The sequence below is a fragment of the Danio rerio genome, chromosome 4 (assembly GCF_052040795.2).
Source record: "Danio rerio strain M-AB ecotype USA chromosome 4, GRCz13ab, whole genome shotgun sequence".
Classification (NCBI taxonomy): Eukaryota; Metazoa; Chordata; class Actinopteri; order Cypriniformes; family Danionidae; genus Danio; species Danio rerio.
Window position 1 is genome coordinate 1,479,401 of NC_141024.2, and position 19,928 is coordinate 1,499,328.

At 37.1% G+C, this 19,928-nt stretch overlaps 1 protein-coding gene across 11 annotated transcripts in view; it reads right to left on the reverse strand.

The window, feature by feature from the left end:
• The window catches only part of LOC147844582 (uncharacterized), a 128,214-nt gene that overhangs the window by 42,086 nt on the left and 66,200 nt on the right, over nt 1–19,928 (reverse strand). For 7 of the 11 annotated variants that reach the window (XR_015482341.2, XR_015482340.2, XR_015482338.2 and 4 more), the window contains one exon: nt 13,900–14,018. Coding sequence is in view for 1 of the 11 variants with exons in the window: in XM_088649925.1 (XP_088506051.1) it covers nt 13,900–14,018 (119 nt within the window). In the remaining 10 variants the exon portion in view is untranslated. Of the gene's footprint in view, nt 1–4,738; nt 4,810–13,899; nt 14,019–19,928 lie in introns of all 11 variants that reach the window. The other 4 variants (XR_015482339.2, XR_015482344.2, XR_015942140.1 and 1 more) reach the window with 1 other exon arrangement.

Here is a 19,928-nt window from a genome sequence, read left to right on the forward strand (position 1 = left end):
GTGATTGGCTCCCGGTGAGAGCGGCTCTACTCTCTGATTAGTCCGTCACACTCGGACAGGAATAATTCTGCTTCCTGACGTCTGAAACCACAGGAGTGAGTCCAGAACACACGCCTGAGCTTCCTCTGTTCAACACCAGTAAAATATGATCAGTCATTCATTCGTTTTCCTTCAGCTTAGTGCCTTTATCAGGAAAAGCTACAGCAGAATGAACCACCAACTATTCCAGCATATGCTTAATGCAGCGGATGCCTTTCCAGCTGCAAACCCATCACTGGGAAACATCTATACACACTCATTCACACACACACTCATACACTACAGCCAATTTAGTTGATCAATTCCCCTATAGCGCATGTGTTTGGACTGTGGGGAAACCGAAGCACTTGGAGGAAACCCACGCCAACAAGGAGAGAACATGCAAACTCCACACAGAAATGCTAAGTGACCCAGTCGGGGCTCAAACCAGTGACCTTCTTGATGTGAGGTGATTGTGCTTCCCACCGCTCCACCGTGACGCCCCTGAAATCATTAATTGCCTTCATTCTATGTATTTATTTAAAGTTTAAAGGAGCTTAAACTTTGGCTCTCAAGCAATTTATTAAATAAAAAAAAATAAATGAAGTAATTGTATTTGGGCACAAAGAAAATCCTCTGTTAGATGTCAATGTGGGATCCTTGGCCCCGCATATCACCCAGTGTGTAAGAAATCTAGGTGCTATGTTTGATGAAAAGTTAAAATTTGATAAACAGATCAGTACTGTCGTTAAATCCTGCTTTTACCACCTCAGACAACAGACTAAAGTCAAGCCATTTCCATCCCAGAAAAATGTTCAAATGGTGATTCATGCCTTCATGACAGCACGTCTAGATGACTGTAACGCTCTTTATTTTGGTCTTTCTCAGTCTTCTTTCTCTCGTCTGCAGCTGGTTCAAAATGCAGCAGCTAGACTACTCTCTGGCACCCACAAGTATGAGTCGGCAACTCCAAGCGGTACTTCACTGGCTATCCATTAAATACAGAATTGATTGTAAAACTTTATTATTCGTCTACAAAGCCGTCAATAATCTTGCTCCCCAGTACCTTACTGACTTGCTTTGTCCATATACGATCTCAACTTACTCACCGTGCCCAGAACACGCCTTAAAAAACGAGGTGATCGAGCGTTTGCTGTTGCTGGTCCTAAACTCTGGAACAGTCTACCGATTCACATTAGACCTTCCCCCTCCATCTCTGTGTTTAAGTCTGTTTTAAAGACCGGTCTATTTTCTCTCGCTTTTAATACTCCTTGATCACTGTTTTATTGCTCTTATCAGTTAAATGTTTCTTTTATATTCTGCTTCTCTGTTTTTAGCACTCCTATGTACAGCACCTTGGTCAACCTTGGTTGTTTTTAAATGTGCTCTATGAATAAATATTGTATTGTTTTGTATTGTTTCTTATGCCTAGTTCAGACTGCGTGATTTTAGCCCCGATTTTGGCTCGCCGACAGGTTTTGAGAAATCGCTGACAAATGGCTGAAATCACAGGCAAATCGCTGCTCGTGCACGTGAGTGACAATCACACAGTGTGAACGATCAAAGACGCGATCTGAGAGAATCGCCGATGAGTCGCCGATGCCTGTGAGATATTTGGCGTGCTGAATATCTGGAGCTGTCGGCGATTCAAATCATGCCGTGTGAATTGAGTTTTGACTGAAAATAACATCAGCGATCGCCTACAGCCAATGAGAGAGCAGCATTCACTTGTGTGTGTGTGTGTGTATACCTGCTGCAGGCCAGCGGGAGGCTGGGGGAGAAGTTAAAAGCGCTCTTTTTCGGTTTATTTGGACCCACGAAATGGAGGAAAAACTAGTGGAGGTTTGACAGGACTCAGGCAGCCGTGTCTGTTTGACGTTTCATACAGAAAGAAATTAGTTTATTATCAACGTTGAGGAGAAATGGCTAATTCCCTTTAAACCCAGGTGAGCAAACATGTACATGTTCTACCACATTAAAGGCTTCTTTCTCATTATGTAGTTAATAACAAAGATATACGACGTGTTTTTGGCTGTGAGACGTAGTTTGGACGAAGTTGTCGGCGATTCTCCCAATAGTAAAGTCATGCAATGTCAATGTCCCTGTCGCCGATCCATCTTGCAGTGTAAACAAAGCAGCGACGAAACGCCAGCCCAGATAGTCATGCAATGTGAAAACATCTGTGACACAACTACTTTGAAAATCATGCAGTCTGAACTCGGCATTAGCTAAAGGGAAAATGCCCAGACATGGACCAGCAAACTGCCAAGGAATAGATCCATAATGCACTTGTCAACAAATCAGGTTAATCCACCATGGCTGTGCAAGATCAACTGCTGGAGATCGCAAATAACGACGGCCTTTCTAGAGCTTGCACAAGTTCGTTATTCCTAATAGAGACACTCGGCTTCCGTGCACAAGCAGCATGATGCGCCGTCAATTCTAGATAGCCCAGTTGAATGAATCTCACGAGCGCACCCCAAGTCACGTGACAATAACTGACCAATCAGCATCAGCTTTTATGGAATATACACACTTTGTGTATTAAGACAAACACCGTCCCAGACATCCATATAGCTAGTCAAAACTTTAAAACAGAGACAACTGATCATTTTGAAAGAAGTCTCACTGCTCACCTTGCATTTAAAATAATGTGAAAACACACTGTAACTTAAAATATCTGCTGTATATATTAACATACTGTAAAATGCGTGTCTCCAGTGTCACATGATCCTCCAGAAATCAGTCCAATCACACAAGAGTCTGTAAAACATTTTTAAAAGCACAATTCCTCATCAAAACCGCACATTAATTAATATTTCTCTGCACTTTTATACGGCGTGTCAACCATGAACTCATTTGTGTCAAGTTAGGAGGAACATAAGAGCTTCGTTATGTCTCCTGAGCTGTAAAAGTGCAGCATCTAAGCGGAAATCTCGGGAAGTTTTGACTCCGTGCACAAAAATAGCAGCTTTATTTAAGCTCTTATTTAAGCTGACAGACCAGAAAGAGAAAGAGGACTTGTTAGCGTGTTGTCTCAGTAGATAGTTCATTGGTTAATTAAACCACATTGACAGGAACGTCTGAAAACACTTCAGTGAGTTGTGGCCCAGCAGGGTCGGCTGTCTTCAGACTCTGTGTGAGTGTGTGCGTGTATATGTATGTGTGTGTGTGTGTGTGTGTGAGCATTCAGATCTCCAGCCCTTCGTACATGCTGTAATCTTAATTAATGGCAGAAGCCAGGGCGTTTTTGGATGCAGACTCGGTTATTATATTCGTTTGTTTAGTGACGCCGTCCACCTGAACCTGAGGGTCTCCATTCACATCTGTAAATCTGCCTCATATACTGTAGAAATCTGATGCCTGGCTATATATGCTAATGGCATATGAGGTACAAGTTCATATTTGAATTTTACATGCATAAAATATGTCATATATTCAATGTAAAAAAATTTTGCATCCATTGAAATTACAATTATATACATACTGTTGAAGAATATGTAACATATGTGCTATATATATATATATATGTGAAATTCAAATGTTATATATTAAATAAGTGAAGTTTATTATATGATATGTTTATTATATAATATGAACTAATTTCGAGAGGATCACGTGCTTATGATTGCTTACAGCTGGCATTAGTCAATTCATGATTCACTAATGAGACGATTCCTAAGCCACTATCTGCTTGTTAAGTGTGACGTCACGCGAAGCGGCTTCCGGGTCCAAGCGCTCTATTCAACTGACGTTTACAAAGCGATTTAAGGCTTTCAAAAATCACATTCGCAGTATATATGTCCATGCCTAATATCCGAGTGCCAAAAAGTGATTAATTTTTGTATAAATTGTTACATTTTTGGTATTTGTGATGCAGCAAGCCCAGAGATTGTTGTGTACACTATGACTTTATATAAAATTAACTTTATTGTGTGATAGGAATAAAACGTGATCATAAACAAATGATTTCTCCACTTAAATGAGTGGCGGCTTGGACCTGGAAACAGAATACATACGTCACAAACACGTCACCACTTAACAAGCGGATAAACACCCTCAGTTCCATTCGACAGCCATCTTTATTTTGAATAATCCCCCCTTCCACCCCTACTCCCCCTCCTTTCCTAGATGGATGGCACGGTGGCCCAGTGGTTAGCACTCACAGCAAGAACATCACTGGTTCTAGTTCTTACCAAGCCAGCCGACGTTTCTGTGTGGAGTTTACAGGTTCTCCCTGTGCTCACGTGGGTTTCCCCCGGGTTCCCTGGTGTCCTCCCACCGTCCAAAAACATGCGACTTAAATGAATTGACTAATCCAAATCGCCACTATAGACATGCATCTAGTCAGTAGTTATCTCTTAAGAGCGATCTCTGTCTGTTCATTAGCTACTACAGCAGGGGAGTTCTCCAGATCTACCTGAACTCAAACTCCCCTCTCGCCTTGCAAACATGAGGGAGCCCCAGGCTCGAGGATCTTATGAGCTCAGGGACAGCATGCCAAACAAGCTTTATAATCAATCATCAGCTAAGTGTGAACTCCTGAAAGTGGTGGTCTGCAGTACGGTTCCTGTGTACTCTAGTACGGTTCACTTCTGATATGAATGCAATCCTAACAAATAATGAAAGTGAACCGGCAACAGTACAACAAACTTCATTTGTAACGTTCATTCCTGTGTGTATGTGTGTTTGTGTATGTCTGTGTATCACCAAATGTTACCTTGATGACACGCGGGACTGAATCAGTGCAAACAGTGATGATGTCTGCTTGTCTCCACCCAAAAACGACTTCTGCAGACATAAGAGTGTTTCGTTCTGTCAGGATGTGAAAACAGCAGTACACAGATCATGACTGAGGGTGAGGAGACACCAGTGTGAGTGCAGCATCTGTGCTGGGATTATCCACTGGTTTAAAGTAAATTTGCTGCAGCAGAAGGACAGACAGAAGAAATTCAGAAAGCGGTTTAGTGCGCGCACACACAGAGTGCAGAAGTGTAAGAGTATCAGTAAATCTCTCCATCTAATTAGTCTCGGGCGCTGGTCTAATTCCTCTTGATTTGAGCGATCAGAGCTCTTCTGACTGAAGAGACGCTTTAGATGATGGACTGAGTGGACATCAACACACTGCAGCCGCTTTATGCAGAGACAGGGTCACAAACACACACAAACACACACACACACACACATTTATATGTAAATAACCCACATACACACACTTAGACATGCATACACACACTCACTCAGGTCCACACACACACTCAAACACATGCACACTAACTAAATCACATACTCACGGATGCATACACACACTTAGATATGCGTACACACACACAAAGTCACACAAGAAAACTCAGACATGCATACACACACACACACACACACACATATTCACATGTACATACACAAACACACACTTGCATACACACACTTCAACAAGCATACACACACACTCACATAAGCACACTCAGACATGCATACACACACTCACTCAGGTCCACACACACACTCAAACACATGCACACTAACTAAATCACATACTCACGGATGCATACACACACTTAGACATGCGTACACACACACAAAGTCACACAAGAAAACTCAGACATGCATACACACACACACACACACACACACACACATGTACATACACAAACACACACTTGCATACACACACTTCAACAAGCATACACACACACACTCACATAAGCACACTCAGACATCCATGCACACACTCACTCAGGTACACTCAAACACATGCACACTCACTCACTAAGTCACATACTCACACATGCATACACACATTCATATGTATATACACAAACACACGCACTAACTCACATACACACACTCACACATGCATACACACTCATATACACACACTCACACATGCATACACACACTTGGATATGCGTACACGCACATACTGTACACACACTTAAACAAGACCACTAAAACATGCATAAACACACACACACACACAATTTCACACATACATACACAAACGTATACACTTACTCACATACACACACTCTCAGGTGCACACACACAATCATATAAGCACATTCAAATATGCATAGACCCACTCAGACATGCACACACACACATACTCATATACACACTCACATACACACACTCACACATGCATACACACACTTAGATATGCGTACATACACATGCACATACACACACTCACACAAGGACACTCAGACATGCACACACACACACACACACACACTCAAACATGCATACACACACACACACACACACACATTCACACGTACATACACAAACATATACACTTATTCACATACACACACTCAGACATGCATACACACACACTCAGGTGCACACACACTCATATAAGCAAACTTAAACATGCATGCACACACTCAGACATGCACACACACGCACACACATTCACACATACACAAACTCACAAGCACACACATTCACATACACACTCAAGACATGCACACACACAGAGCGAGCGCACAGACAGACATAAAGCCCCAGGAGAGTGTGTAATGAACTAATGAATTGCTCTGTCTCTGACATGATTCAGTCATAAAGAGCAGCGCAGTGCAGCGGTCAGAGCAAACACACCACCCATCCATCCCAGAATAATCAGCAAACACGGACAGAAGAACAGGGGCAGGCATTAAGCGAAAGACGAGCACATAATAATAACAATCAGCACATGACAACACACAGCGGCATCAATAAAAGCACTAACAGGCTTATCGGCATTGTTTATTCATGCCGCGGTGCATTGTGGGTGAAGCCGAACACATCACAATGGTATTGTCCACATTCCAGCGCTCCTTTACCACAGATGAAGCGTTTCTGCATGGGCTGTGGGATGATAAGAGCCGTCACGCTTCCTCAATCATCATAGCAGAGCCACACACACACACACACACACACAAATGCTGACGAGACACTAATATTCACACACTAGGAGAAACACTAACTCACACTTCTGATGAAACATGCTCTTCTGTCTCATACTCACACTGTTATTTACGATTTCTGTAGTCATATTTGTATGTAAGAGTTAATATTTGTGTTATGATATACTTAAATGTAGACAAATAAACAAAATCATACAAGCCTTCCAATTTTTTGTTGTTGAAACTGTTCAATTTTGAGCTGCATATTACATGTCCATCTACTTTTATGAAGTGAAATAAAATAATAAATGAATAATGCATATTGAATAAAATAATATAAAGAAAAATAAAAATAATTAAAAATTTAATAATTATAAATAAAAATACAAATTATGAATAAAATTTTTAAAATAAAAGTGAAGTTGTCAGACTTTACTGTTTTGGAACAATCATATAACTATAAAAAAAATAAATGACATTAATAAAGAAATAGATAAAATAAATAAAATAACAAAACTTAATAAATAAAATAACAAATAAATAAATAAAATACCATAAATAAATAAATAAGAAAACAAAAATAAATGAATAAATGAATATATAAAATAACAAAAATAATTATATAAAATAACAAAAAAAAAAAATTAAAAAAAATAACAAAAATAAAGAAAAAAATTAATAAAAAATCAATAAAAATAAAAATAAATGAAACAACAAAAACTAACAAATAAAATAAATAAATATATAAAATAACGAAAATAAATGAATAAAATACAAAAAATAAAATAACATAAATAAATAAAATAACAAAAATAAATTAAAAATAAATAATACAAATTACCAAAAATAAAACAACAAATTACGAAAAAAAAATAATAAATAACTTAAATAAATAAAATAACATAAATAATTAAATAAATAAAATAACAAAAAATAAATAAAATAAATAAATAACAAAAATAAATGAATAAATAAAATAACAAAAACAAATAGATAAAATAACAAAAATAAAAATTAAACATTTGTCAAACTTTACTGTTCTGGAACAATCATATCATATTTATGGCACTTTATTACAATCTGAATCCATTTGATTGTATTTCAATATTAAAATATATTTTAAATGCATTGCCATTTTAATTTATTTTAGTATGTTGCTGGTTTTATTACATATTTTCTCTAAATATATGTTTCCATAACATTTCATTACTTGATGGAGTAATATTTTATTTAATTTGACAAAAATATGCTTTTATAGTAGTTGTAAAATTAAATATTGCATATTTAAGGTAAATAGGTTTATATACATCATTTTAATTTTTTTCTGCCTGTTTTGTTAGTATTTGACTTTATAAAGCACATTTTAATTTCATTAAAAGAGTGCACTGCTAATCTTCCTAATTTTCACTGCTCTTTCTTTATAAATGAAGTTAGTAAAATTTGTTTAAAGTAACACAAGTTTTAGTTTTATGTAACTGTAATTGATAATGAAGGACAGACATTAAGAAAATAAGCCCCTGAGATGAAAGTAAGGTCACAGTCTCTCCTGAAAAACAGCCCTGTGTGTCTCTCAAATCAACATTCTGCTCAATTACCGTGTTCAGATGTGATTTCCAGGGAGCACTAGTTAGGGTCCCTCGTGCACATGAGCAGCTTTTGCTCAGCAGAAACAATAGCAGCACTAATGGAACATGAGAGACCCCAGACAAAGAGCACTTACACACACACGCACACACATGCACGCACACATGCACCCACACACATAAACATCCATACGTGCATAAACTAAACACACACACAAACAGCATGATTGATATTTAATCTATCACTAAATTAATATCACTAAACTTGTTAGCAATGTGAACTTCATATTTTTAAGCCAAATAGTTTGAACATGATTAAATTCTCATCCTTGAAGACGTTCACCGCACAATAGGTTTTACACACACTTTAAAGATGTATGGGGTAGGTGCTCCTGGATTGAACATTGAACTTTCAGCTGTCAAGAGAGACATTTCAGAACTATTGCTCACACTAAACTGGGCGAAAGAGCACTCCTAGTGTCACACACAAAATAAAATCACTGTTTATGATGAATCTTTAAAACTTAAAGTCACCATGAAAGATAAGATTGTCCTTTTTTCCTCTTATTGTGATGTACATCCAATTGAAATGGTCCTGAAATGCGAAAAAAAAGTGTGGTGCATGGTTCCTCTTTTGGAAACTGTTTGGATAGTTGAAAGAAGTCAAAGGCTCCTAAATGACTGATAGTCCCGCCCCTAAATTACTGATAGATCCACAAAGGACTTATAGCCCCGCCTCTATATTATTTATAGATCTACCCTAAAGGACTAATAGCCCCGCCCCTAAATTATTGATAGATCCACCCATAAGGACTAATTGCCCTGCCTCTGTATTATTGATAGATATACCCTAAAGGATTAATAGCCCCGCCTCTAATTTATTGATAGATCCACCCTAAAGGACTATTAGCCCCGCCTCTATATTATTGATAGATCCACCCTAAAGGACTAATAGCCCCGCCTCTAAATTATTGCTATATCCACCCTAAAGGATTAATAGCCTCGCCTTTAAGTTATTGCTATATCCACCCTAAAGGACTGCTAGCCCCGCCCCAAAATGACTGACAGACCCATACTAAATGACCGATAGCTCCGCCTCTAAATTATTGATAGATTCACACTAAAGGACTAAAAGCCCCCCCAAATTATTGATAGATCCACCCCAAAAAAACTAATAGCCCCGCCCCTAAATTATTGATAGATCCACCCTAAAGGACTAATTGCCCTGCCTCTGTATTATTGATAGATCTACACATAAGGACTAATAGCCCCGCCTATAAATTATTGATAGATCCACCCATAAGGACTAATTGCCCCTCCTCTAAATTATTGCTATATCTACCCTAAAGGATTAATAGCCTCGCCTTTAAATTATTGCTATATCCACCCTAAAGGACTGCTAGCCCCGCCCCAAAATGACTGACAGACCCAAACTAAATGACCGATAGCTCCGCCTCTAAATTATTGATAGATTCACACTAAAGGACTAAAAGCCCCCCAAATTATTGATAGATCCACCCCAAAAAAACTAATAGCCCCGCCCCTAAATTATTGATAGATCAACCCTAAGGGACTATAAGCCCTGCCCCAAAACAATTGATAGACCCACACTAAATAACCAATATCCCGCCCCTAAATGACTGATAGCCCCACCTCTAAATTATTGATAGATCCACCCTAAAGAACAGATAGCCCTGCTCCAAAACGATTGATGGATCCATGGTAAATGACCAATAGCCTCACCCCTAAATGATTGACAGACCCGCCCTAAATGACTGTTGGCCCCGCCCCAAAGGCATTTCATGTTTCTCCCACAGTCCAAACACATGTGCTATAGGGGAATTGATTGACTAAATTGGCCGTGGTGTACATGTGTGCATATGAGTGTGTTTGGGTGTTCCCCAGTACTGGGTTGCAGTTTGAAAGGTGTCCTCTGTGTAAAACATATACTGGAATAGTTGGCAGTTCATTCCATTGTGGTGAGCCCTGATGAATAAAGAGACTAAGCTGAAGGAAAATGAATGAATGAATGAATGAATGAATGAATGAATGAATGAATGAAATGCACACATCATATTGAACCCTCAGTACTTTGAAATTTGGAACATGTTCTAAAATGGAACAGGATGTCAAATGGAATTGTTTCTTGATACCCAACCGTGTGTGTGTGTGTGTGTGTGTGTGTGTGTGTCTGTCTGACTGGGGTCTCTCATGTTCCATTAGTGCTGCTATTGTTTCTGCTGAGCAAAAGCTGCTCATGTGCACGAGGGACCCTAACTAGTGCTCCCTGGAAATCACATCTGAACACGGTAATTGAGCAGAATGTTGATTTGAGAGACACACGGGGCTGTTTTTCAGGAGAGACTGTGATAATGAGGGACACACACTGAGAAAATAAGCCCCTGAGATGCAAGAAGGTCAATTACAGTTACATAAATTAAAATATGTGTTACTTTAAACAAATGTTGCAAACTTCATATCTAAAGAAAAAAGGACACAAACGTGAAGAGAGTGCAGTGGAAATGTGGAAGATGAGCAGTGCACTGAAGTATAACTGCAAAATGAAATTGTGCAAATGAAAAGTACAGAAAATAGATAGCCTTTAATGAAATAATTGATCAAATATAAAGAAAATGCACATTATTAATTAGAATACAAGATAAAACATGCAGTAAAAACGTACATATAAAATAATTTACATTCAAGAAATATTAAAAATCTAATTGTACAACTAAAAGCACATGTTGTCAAATTAGTAGTTGTATTAACTAGCACAGCCAAATTTTTATATCATAGACAAAATTTAAATACAAATTAAACAAAAAAAAAATTTTTTTTTTGAAAAATCAAGAGAAACATTTTTTTAAATTTAGGTTGTCATCAGGGAGAATATTTTTGCAATATTTTGCTTGAATTTAATTGTATTATATTTCAGTTTCTAAATATGTTTGGTGACTAAAATATTATTGTAATAAATATATCTGTTTAATAAATCTGTTTTGTTTAAATACATCAAAATACATAGTCTATATTCACTGAGAAATGGAGGAAAATATTCGCTTTCAAAATGAGCTGTACTCAATTATGCTGAGCACTGTGTAACTTTGAATTAAAATATGAAATTAACTATAATCTTAAATGACAACTAATTAATTAAGAGTAACACACACACACAGAAAGCAAACAAAGAACAGAATAAAGCAGCAAAATAATAAAAACACAGTCCCACAAACACTTCGTCACACACACACACATAGACAGACGCACTAATAATTAAACACTCACATAAGCACACACACACACACACACACACACACACACACACACACACAAACATACGACCAAACACTCACTGCACTGCGCATGTGATGCTGCGCCACTGATAAGCTTTTCTTCCAGTGTGTATGTATGTTATTTTTGTGCATGTGCTGAATTATCACACACACACACACACACAGTGCTATTTGTGTGTCGTACTGCGGCTGTTTCATCTGTCAGATCTTAATGCATTTAAACACGACACTTTAGTCCATGAAAAATTGAGCCGAGCTCAGCAGAAGGGCAAACACAAACCCGCATATGTGTGTGTGTCTGTGTCTGTGTGTGTGTGTGTGTGTGTGAGTGTGACAGAGAGATTATTATCATCTTACATACAGTTTTTCAAATATTCCCAATTACTTAGAGTATTCTTTGATCTGATGCCCTGTATTTATTGTATCATCATAATTGTGTTTGTGTCTACACTGTTTTGTTTTATTGCCTGAACATCAGTCATTGTATCTTCTATCATTTACTGTATTGTCATATTTTTATATCGTTAGTTTACTGCTTTAGCATTGTTATTTTTCAACATGCAGTTTATTTACTATATCTTATATTGAATGCACTTTATTGTTTTCATTTTATGCACATTATTTTCCATTTTTGGGTGGCACAGTGTCTGAGTGGTCAGCATTGTGGTCTCACAGCAAGAAAGTCGCTGGCTGGGTCAGTTGGCATTTCTGTGTGGAGTTTGCATGTTCTCCCCTGTTGGTGTGGGTTTCCTCCGGGTGCTCCGGTTTCCCCCACAGTCCAAACACATGCGCTCTACTGTATTAATTAATTGTTTATACAGTTAGCTTTATTTATATTTTGTATTTTTATTTATTATTATTGTTTATATTATTAAATATACTTTGTATTTATTATCGTGTATTATTGTTGTTTATATTATTAGATAATTTTTATTATTTAGTATTACTTATTATTACTGTTTATGTTATTAGATTTAATCATTTTATTATTTATCATCAATTATTATTGTTATTTTTGTTATTAAACTTATTTATTATTAATAATATTAATTATTAGTTTTTATGATCAGATTTTTATTATTTACTATTATTTATTATATTGTTTATACAATTAGCTAAATAATTACCTTTTTTATTATGTATTTTTATTTCTTATTAGTTTATATTATTAGTTATATTTTATATTTATTTATTACCATTTATTATCGTTGTTCATTTTATAAGATTTATTTATTTTATTATGTTTTATTATTTATTTTAGCATGTATTTAATTATTTATTATTAATGATTATTACTGTTTACATTATTACATTTATTTATTTTATTATTTAGTATTTTTCATTATAATTGTTTAAACAATTAGCTGAATTTATTTATTTCTATTATGTATTTACATTGTTTACATTATTAGATATAGTTTGAATTTATTTATTATCATTTATTTTAAATTATAATAACAATAAATACACATTACATTATTTTTGGTTATTTTATTAGATTAATTAATTTATTTATATTGTTTATATTATTCAGTTTATAACATTTGATTCATTGTTATTATTATTACTATTAATAATAATAATAAAATATATTTTAATAAGTGTTATGTAACAAAATAATGATTTTAACAAAAAATTTGAATTAACAAAGATAATACTTAACCATTATTTTAATTGCAGTAATGTTTTTATACAGTGTATATGGATCAAATGACTCCTGATTTGATATTATGCATATAATTAATAATATTCAGACATTTCCAAGTGCCCAAATGTGCTCTTTTAGATTAGCAACTATGTTTGCACATCTTTATTTACAACCACTGACACTTGATTTAATATCTTGCTTCATCATTTCTGACATTCAGACATGTCAAAGTGTTCTTTTTCATTTTAATGCATGTTTGTGGCTCTTTATTTACAATAAATGTGACTTGATTATATATGTTGCTGTACATTTAAATGACATTCAGACATTTCTAAGCGTCCATATTTCTGCTTTTTAATTATAATGCATGTTTGTGCATCTTTATTGACAGTAAATGCCACCTGATTTGATATTCTGCTATATAATTAGATGACTTTCACACATTTTTGAGTGCGACTGACACTTACAGATTCTTGAAGTCAGGATTTCGAGACTCTCTTTCTCTCCGCGAGCTCCAACATTCAGCGTCTTCATTTTTTTGCATGTCATCCAGCTCAGGATTGTGGGTCAGAGACAGACTGGAGGCCTGTGTCAGGAAAAAAAACACACACACATTATCACACTGACATTATTAACAAATGGACACATGGCTGGAGGTTATGAAGAACAGAATCACTGGACGGAGGAAAGTAGAGCAAAGTCACGGCGCCCTTCATTCTGTCTGTGTGTTTATTCAATATCACAATGAAAAAAAAATGACACTTCAAATCATCTTTAAATAAGTTTTTCTCACTTTGGTTCAAACTATCAAATTTAATTCGGCCTAAATCAAAAATATTTACTGTGGTCAAGAAAATAAATTACACTGACACAAATTAAAAATGTTGTTTAACATAGAGCCACTAAATAAATTCAGCACAGGCTCATTCTAAAAGCGTAGCCCTGTATACATTTCTGGAGATCGTGAATAATGTAGCCAGAAGTACGTAAGGCTGCATTTCATCTGTAAAACGAATTCTACAGGGCGGTATGACGCCTTTCCTTTTCACGCTACCAGCTGACCGCTTACCGGCATATGGACGGCTTTTGTAACACGGGGAGTGACACAAACAACTGATGTTTGGATCCACATGCAGGTTTATTCAGATAGTCAGGCAAGCAATGCTCAGTACAAGTGCAAACAGATGCATAGAGGCAGTCCAGAATCGTAATCAATATAACAAGCGAGAGGTCGAAAGGCAGGCGGCAGACAAGGATAACTAAATAAACAAGGCAAGGTAAATACACGAGAAAACAGGACTAAGAAAACGCGCTGTAATGTCACTGTGGCAGATAACAAGACTCGGCAATGTGAATGAGTGTGTTGCTTAAACAGTGTGTGTAATCAGTCGTTGACAATCCTCAGGTGGTGTGAGAGTAATCCGTCTAAATGAGGAAGCATGTGTAAGTGTGAACGGAGTGCATGTATGAAAATGTAGTCCAGAAATGGCGGATTTGTAGTCCATGGTTATTGTGAATGAGATCCAGCGATCTTATAAAGAACGATCGCTGGTAATCGTGACGGCTTTTCCGCTGTTAGCAGTTTGTCCAGTGCCTCGCCTTGTATTTCGGCGGACATGAGTCGCATAGAGGAGTTGACCGTGATGAAAGGGTTCGAGTCTGGTGAAGAACAGTTCCAGAAAGCAGGTAAGACAAAAACAAAAGACAGACAGACAGACAATGATAAACTCTGCTTCCTCTGAGAAGAAGTTGAACAAGATTTCTCAGACGTAGCAGAACTTTCTGTGCCAGTTTTATGAATATTGAACACTGACGGCTGTTTCCACTCAAACGTTCCTCTTCACTTCTGTTTGGGACCCAATTTCTTGCCTTAAAGGATTGTGGGAGTCGAGTTCAGCAGCACAGAATGATGCAACACGCACTCAAGACTACAGCAGCAATCTGAATAATGTCTCAGTAGCTCCTGGATAAAAATGCACGAACATTTCTGCATACATTTTTCATCTGATATAATGTCATTCTGGATTTCATTTATCCTGTATATACACACCATATACTGTATAGCCACAGGAACAATGTGAACAGCTACGGTGTCTCTGGAATTATTATGTATGTGTGCGGTTCTGTAAAGGTCTGATAGTAAGGTGCGGGTTTAAATAAAAGATTATTGTCATTTAAAGGTGGCACGGTGGCTCAGTGGTTAGCACTTTCGCCTCACAGCAAGAAGGTTGCTGGTGCGAGTCCTGGCAGGGTCAGTTGCCGTTTCACTGTAGAGTTTGCATGTTCTCACCCATGCCAACATGGGGAGAACATGCAAACTCCACACAGAAATGACAACTGATCCTGCCAGAACTCGAACCAGTGATTGTCTTGCTGTGCCTAAAAGTTAAAAATAAAAGGTACAATTTTTTTTCCATATATATATATATATATAAAGAGAGATTATTCACCCTGCTGCTAAATGTGTATTATTTTTCAGATATTTCCCAAGTGTTGGTTAAGTAGGGAAATATTTTACAGTATTTCCTATCATATTTTATTTTTCTTCTGGTCTTATATAAAGTCTTATTTGTTTTACAAAGTTTCTGCAGGTTTCACCATGTTAAATTTATGACCTAATACATTTTTAAGAGCAATTAAAATAAAAAATTTGAGACTCATAAAGGGTTAAACACTAAAGATTTTTTTCAAACGCCCCAGATGAATTTTTTTTTATTTGCCCAATCAAAAAATGTATAATTTAATACATGTAATAATACAATAATAATATTATTGCATTAAATATTTTACATATTTCTTAGCAAAATATTTTAAATATTGTGGTAAAACCAGCAAGCTCTACTTGTATCCATACTATTGGTAAATAGAGTTAAATATAATGCTCAGAAATAAAAAGTTTAAAGTTTCACTGAGACGGATTGTTGGTGATTATATGGGTGTTAATGACCAGATTGGGTAGCAATACATGAACAAAGGAAAATTAAGACCAGTTTAAAATGGACATACAACACAATGACAGTGAATTTAAGACTTTGTAAGGCCTAAAATTTTGATTTTAAGATTTAAGATTAATCCGGACACCCTAGATTAATTTAGCTTGGATAAAAGCATTTTGTTGTTAATTACATTGTTTAAATGTTAAGGTCAATTTTATTACTCTTTTTAATTACTAATAAAATTATATATTCTCAATAGCCAATAGAACAGATAACCTATTTAACCTAGTTAAGCCTTTAAACTTCACTTTAAGCTGAATACTAGTATATATAAGCTGAATACTACTCTTGCAAAATAACTAGTTAAATATTTTATACTGTCATCATGGCAATAACAAAATATTTTAGTTATTAAAACAATTATGTTTAAAAATAAGTAAAAATTAATCAGTTTAACAGCACTCGAGAAATAATTTAAAAATAAACAATTTCACAGGAGTGCAAATAATTTAGACTTCAACCATGTACACACAGACACACACACACACACACACACACACACACACACACACACACACACACACACACATTCATTCATTCAATTTCCTTCGGCTTAGCCCCTTATTTATCAAAGGTCACCACAGTGGAATGAATCGACAACTACTCCAGCATATGTTTTACACACCAGATGCCCTTCCAGCTGCAACCCAGTACAAGAAACCACCCACTCATTCAACACACACACTCATACACTACGGCCAATTTAGATAATCAATTTCCCTATAGCGCATGTGTTTGGACTGTGAGGGAAACCGGAGCACCCGGAGGAAACCCACGCCAACACGAGGAAAACATGCAAACTCCACACAGAAATACCAACTGACCCAGCTGGGACTCGAACCAGCGATCTTCTAGGTGAGAGGTGACAGTGCTAACCACTGACAAAGTGCTTCCCATGAATATAAAACACCAAAGTTCAGTCAAACACCAAAAATGAAATCCATATTGCATCAAAATCTTTAAACCACTCAGACACAACACAGCTCTACCGGTCCTGGCAAACCCTCATTCATTTGGAGACATTTAGAGGTGTGCTAATGTTATAATGTCTGAACGGGGATTTCAAAGCAATTTAGCCGGAGTGTGTGTCTCTCTCAGCGCATGTGTGTGTATTGATGCTCTCTCCGGCCAGATCGATGGCTGTCCGCTAATCTAGCACTGTTTACTGACACTAAAAGGCAAGAATTAACCTGCACTTGCAGACGTCACAGACCCCAGAGACTTGAGGATTGTCCACAGGTTTCCCTGAGGTCGCTTCACACTGAGAGAAAGACACATTAGTGAGGGGAAAAGACACTTAATGGCCCTAAAAAACACACACACACAGATGAGAGAGCTGTAAACAGTCTCCATAAACATCCCTCAGTGCTAGTTTTATGTTTGAACGAGCTTTACTCAAACAAATCTTGTTTTCATTCATTCATTCATTTTCTTTTCGGCTTATTATTATTATATTATTATAGTTACCTTAACACAGTAATTTTATTACTACCAGGGTTCAACGCTAAGGATTTTTTTCTACTGGGCCAGTGGTTGAGGTTTTTACTTGCCCTGCCAAGCAAAATTAGTTTGATTTTATGCAAACGAAAGAGCAGTTTGAAAAATGTGCTGGTATTTTATTGCAATTCTAAATTATTTTTGTAAAAATGGCTTGCCAAACCGACAACTCTTTTTTTGTTTTGTTTCTTAATTTTGTACCCATGTAATTGTCTGCTTCCAAGACTTTAGAAACTGAGGTTTTCTTTTAGCCTCATAGTTAGATGTTGCTATCTTTTCGCTGTACTTGTTGTTACCATGTTACGAAAAAAATAGCATGCTCACCGTTACTGGCCGATAGGGGCCAGTAACAATCCTGTCTATTGTCCCGAGCGTCTTTCACGCTGGCCCCAGGCCACCGGGCAGTCCTTATTGTTGAGCCCTGACTGCTATTATTATTACTTTAATTATGTTAAACCCACTCAAGGCAGGAGTTGCAGATTTGCAACAGTTAAAAATTAACTACCTTATTACTCCAGATACATATTTTATGAGTTTTTTTACTCAGAAGTGTCACTGCAGGACTTGGTTGTCAATTTGCAACAAACAGTTTCCCCACTTGCTCACCAGATGAAGTTTCTCGGAGTACCACATGACAAAGTGACTTGGAAACATGACCTACTCAATGAGGATTTGAGATATTGGATTTGGATCCCAGGGTGCTTTCACACCTGTGAATCGATTCAGTTGTTCCGAAACAGGGATTACAATTGTTACATTGTTGCTCTTTGCTCTTGGAGCGGTTCACTTTCACACTGCAAAGTTTCTAATCGGACCAAAAGAGCTAAAACAAGTCACGTGCGAGTAAACTCTCCTCACATTGGTCAGAGTGTCAGGGTTTATTTTGCAGCGTCCCGCTCAGCTGTCAGGAGAGGTGGTGGTTTGATTGTGATTTACAGGGTGCGCGCGCGCTATGTGTCTGAGGAGAGATGCGGTGGGGAGGGGTGAGAAGGGTGCGCGACGATGCCTATTTGAGGACCGGGAGGGAGACGCGAGATTACCGGGAGATCATCACTCGTTTGCGGGCATCCGGATACTCGCGGAACTTCCCGCCATACTCATAATTCTCTCCTCATATAGCCGTAAGCCTATTACACATCCATAAAACACTGTGATATAACCGCGCTCGGATCGGATCGCTTTCTCACTGCAATCGAACCGCTCCAGGGTTCGTTTCAATCGAGCCGAGACCACCTCATGATCTCGGAACGATTACTTTGGCACGGAACAGAGCGCGATTGCCTTGTTCACATATGCCAAACGAACCGCGCTAACTGGGCAAACAAGACACGTTCCGAAACAAAAGTGTAAGTGTGAAAGCACCCTCATATTGTTTTTTTGTGCTGTTCTGCCAGTGAAAAGCAATTTGTTACATTGTTTGAAAAGTTGTATATAAAAAGTTATTGTTCATTTCATATTCAGTCGTCAGTGTCTAATTACCACACTGAGCCAATGTTGCAAATCTGCAACATCCCAGAACGCCTTGCATGTGAAGGTCTCTCTAAAAAAAAAAGTCAGGATTACGCCATATGATATTTCTAAAAAATTATTTGAGCCTGAGAGGGTTAATGAGGTTTTTTTTTACCTTTTCACCTACTTTTCGGGTGCCTTGTACTGATGATTTATTGTATATCTTTATGAATCACTTATCCAAACAGCACCACCACATTAATTACCCCTGAAGCACTTTTTATTTGATTCTGGATTTTCGTATTAGAAAAATGCCATTTATACATTTAAAAAAAATCGTATCATCTGAAATATTCAATTATTTAGCGCACTACCGCCTTCTTCTTCAATATCACACAGCCCTACTAGTAATAGCGATGCTTGATGTGCTGTAAAAAAAATAGTAGCGGTATCAGTACAGTTATGCCAGGTTATCTTACACTACATGTCACACAAGGGCCCAAAAACTGCGATATGCACCAGGTCCCAAATTCCTCTCATTGATTTTTATTTGT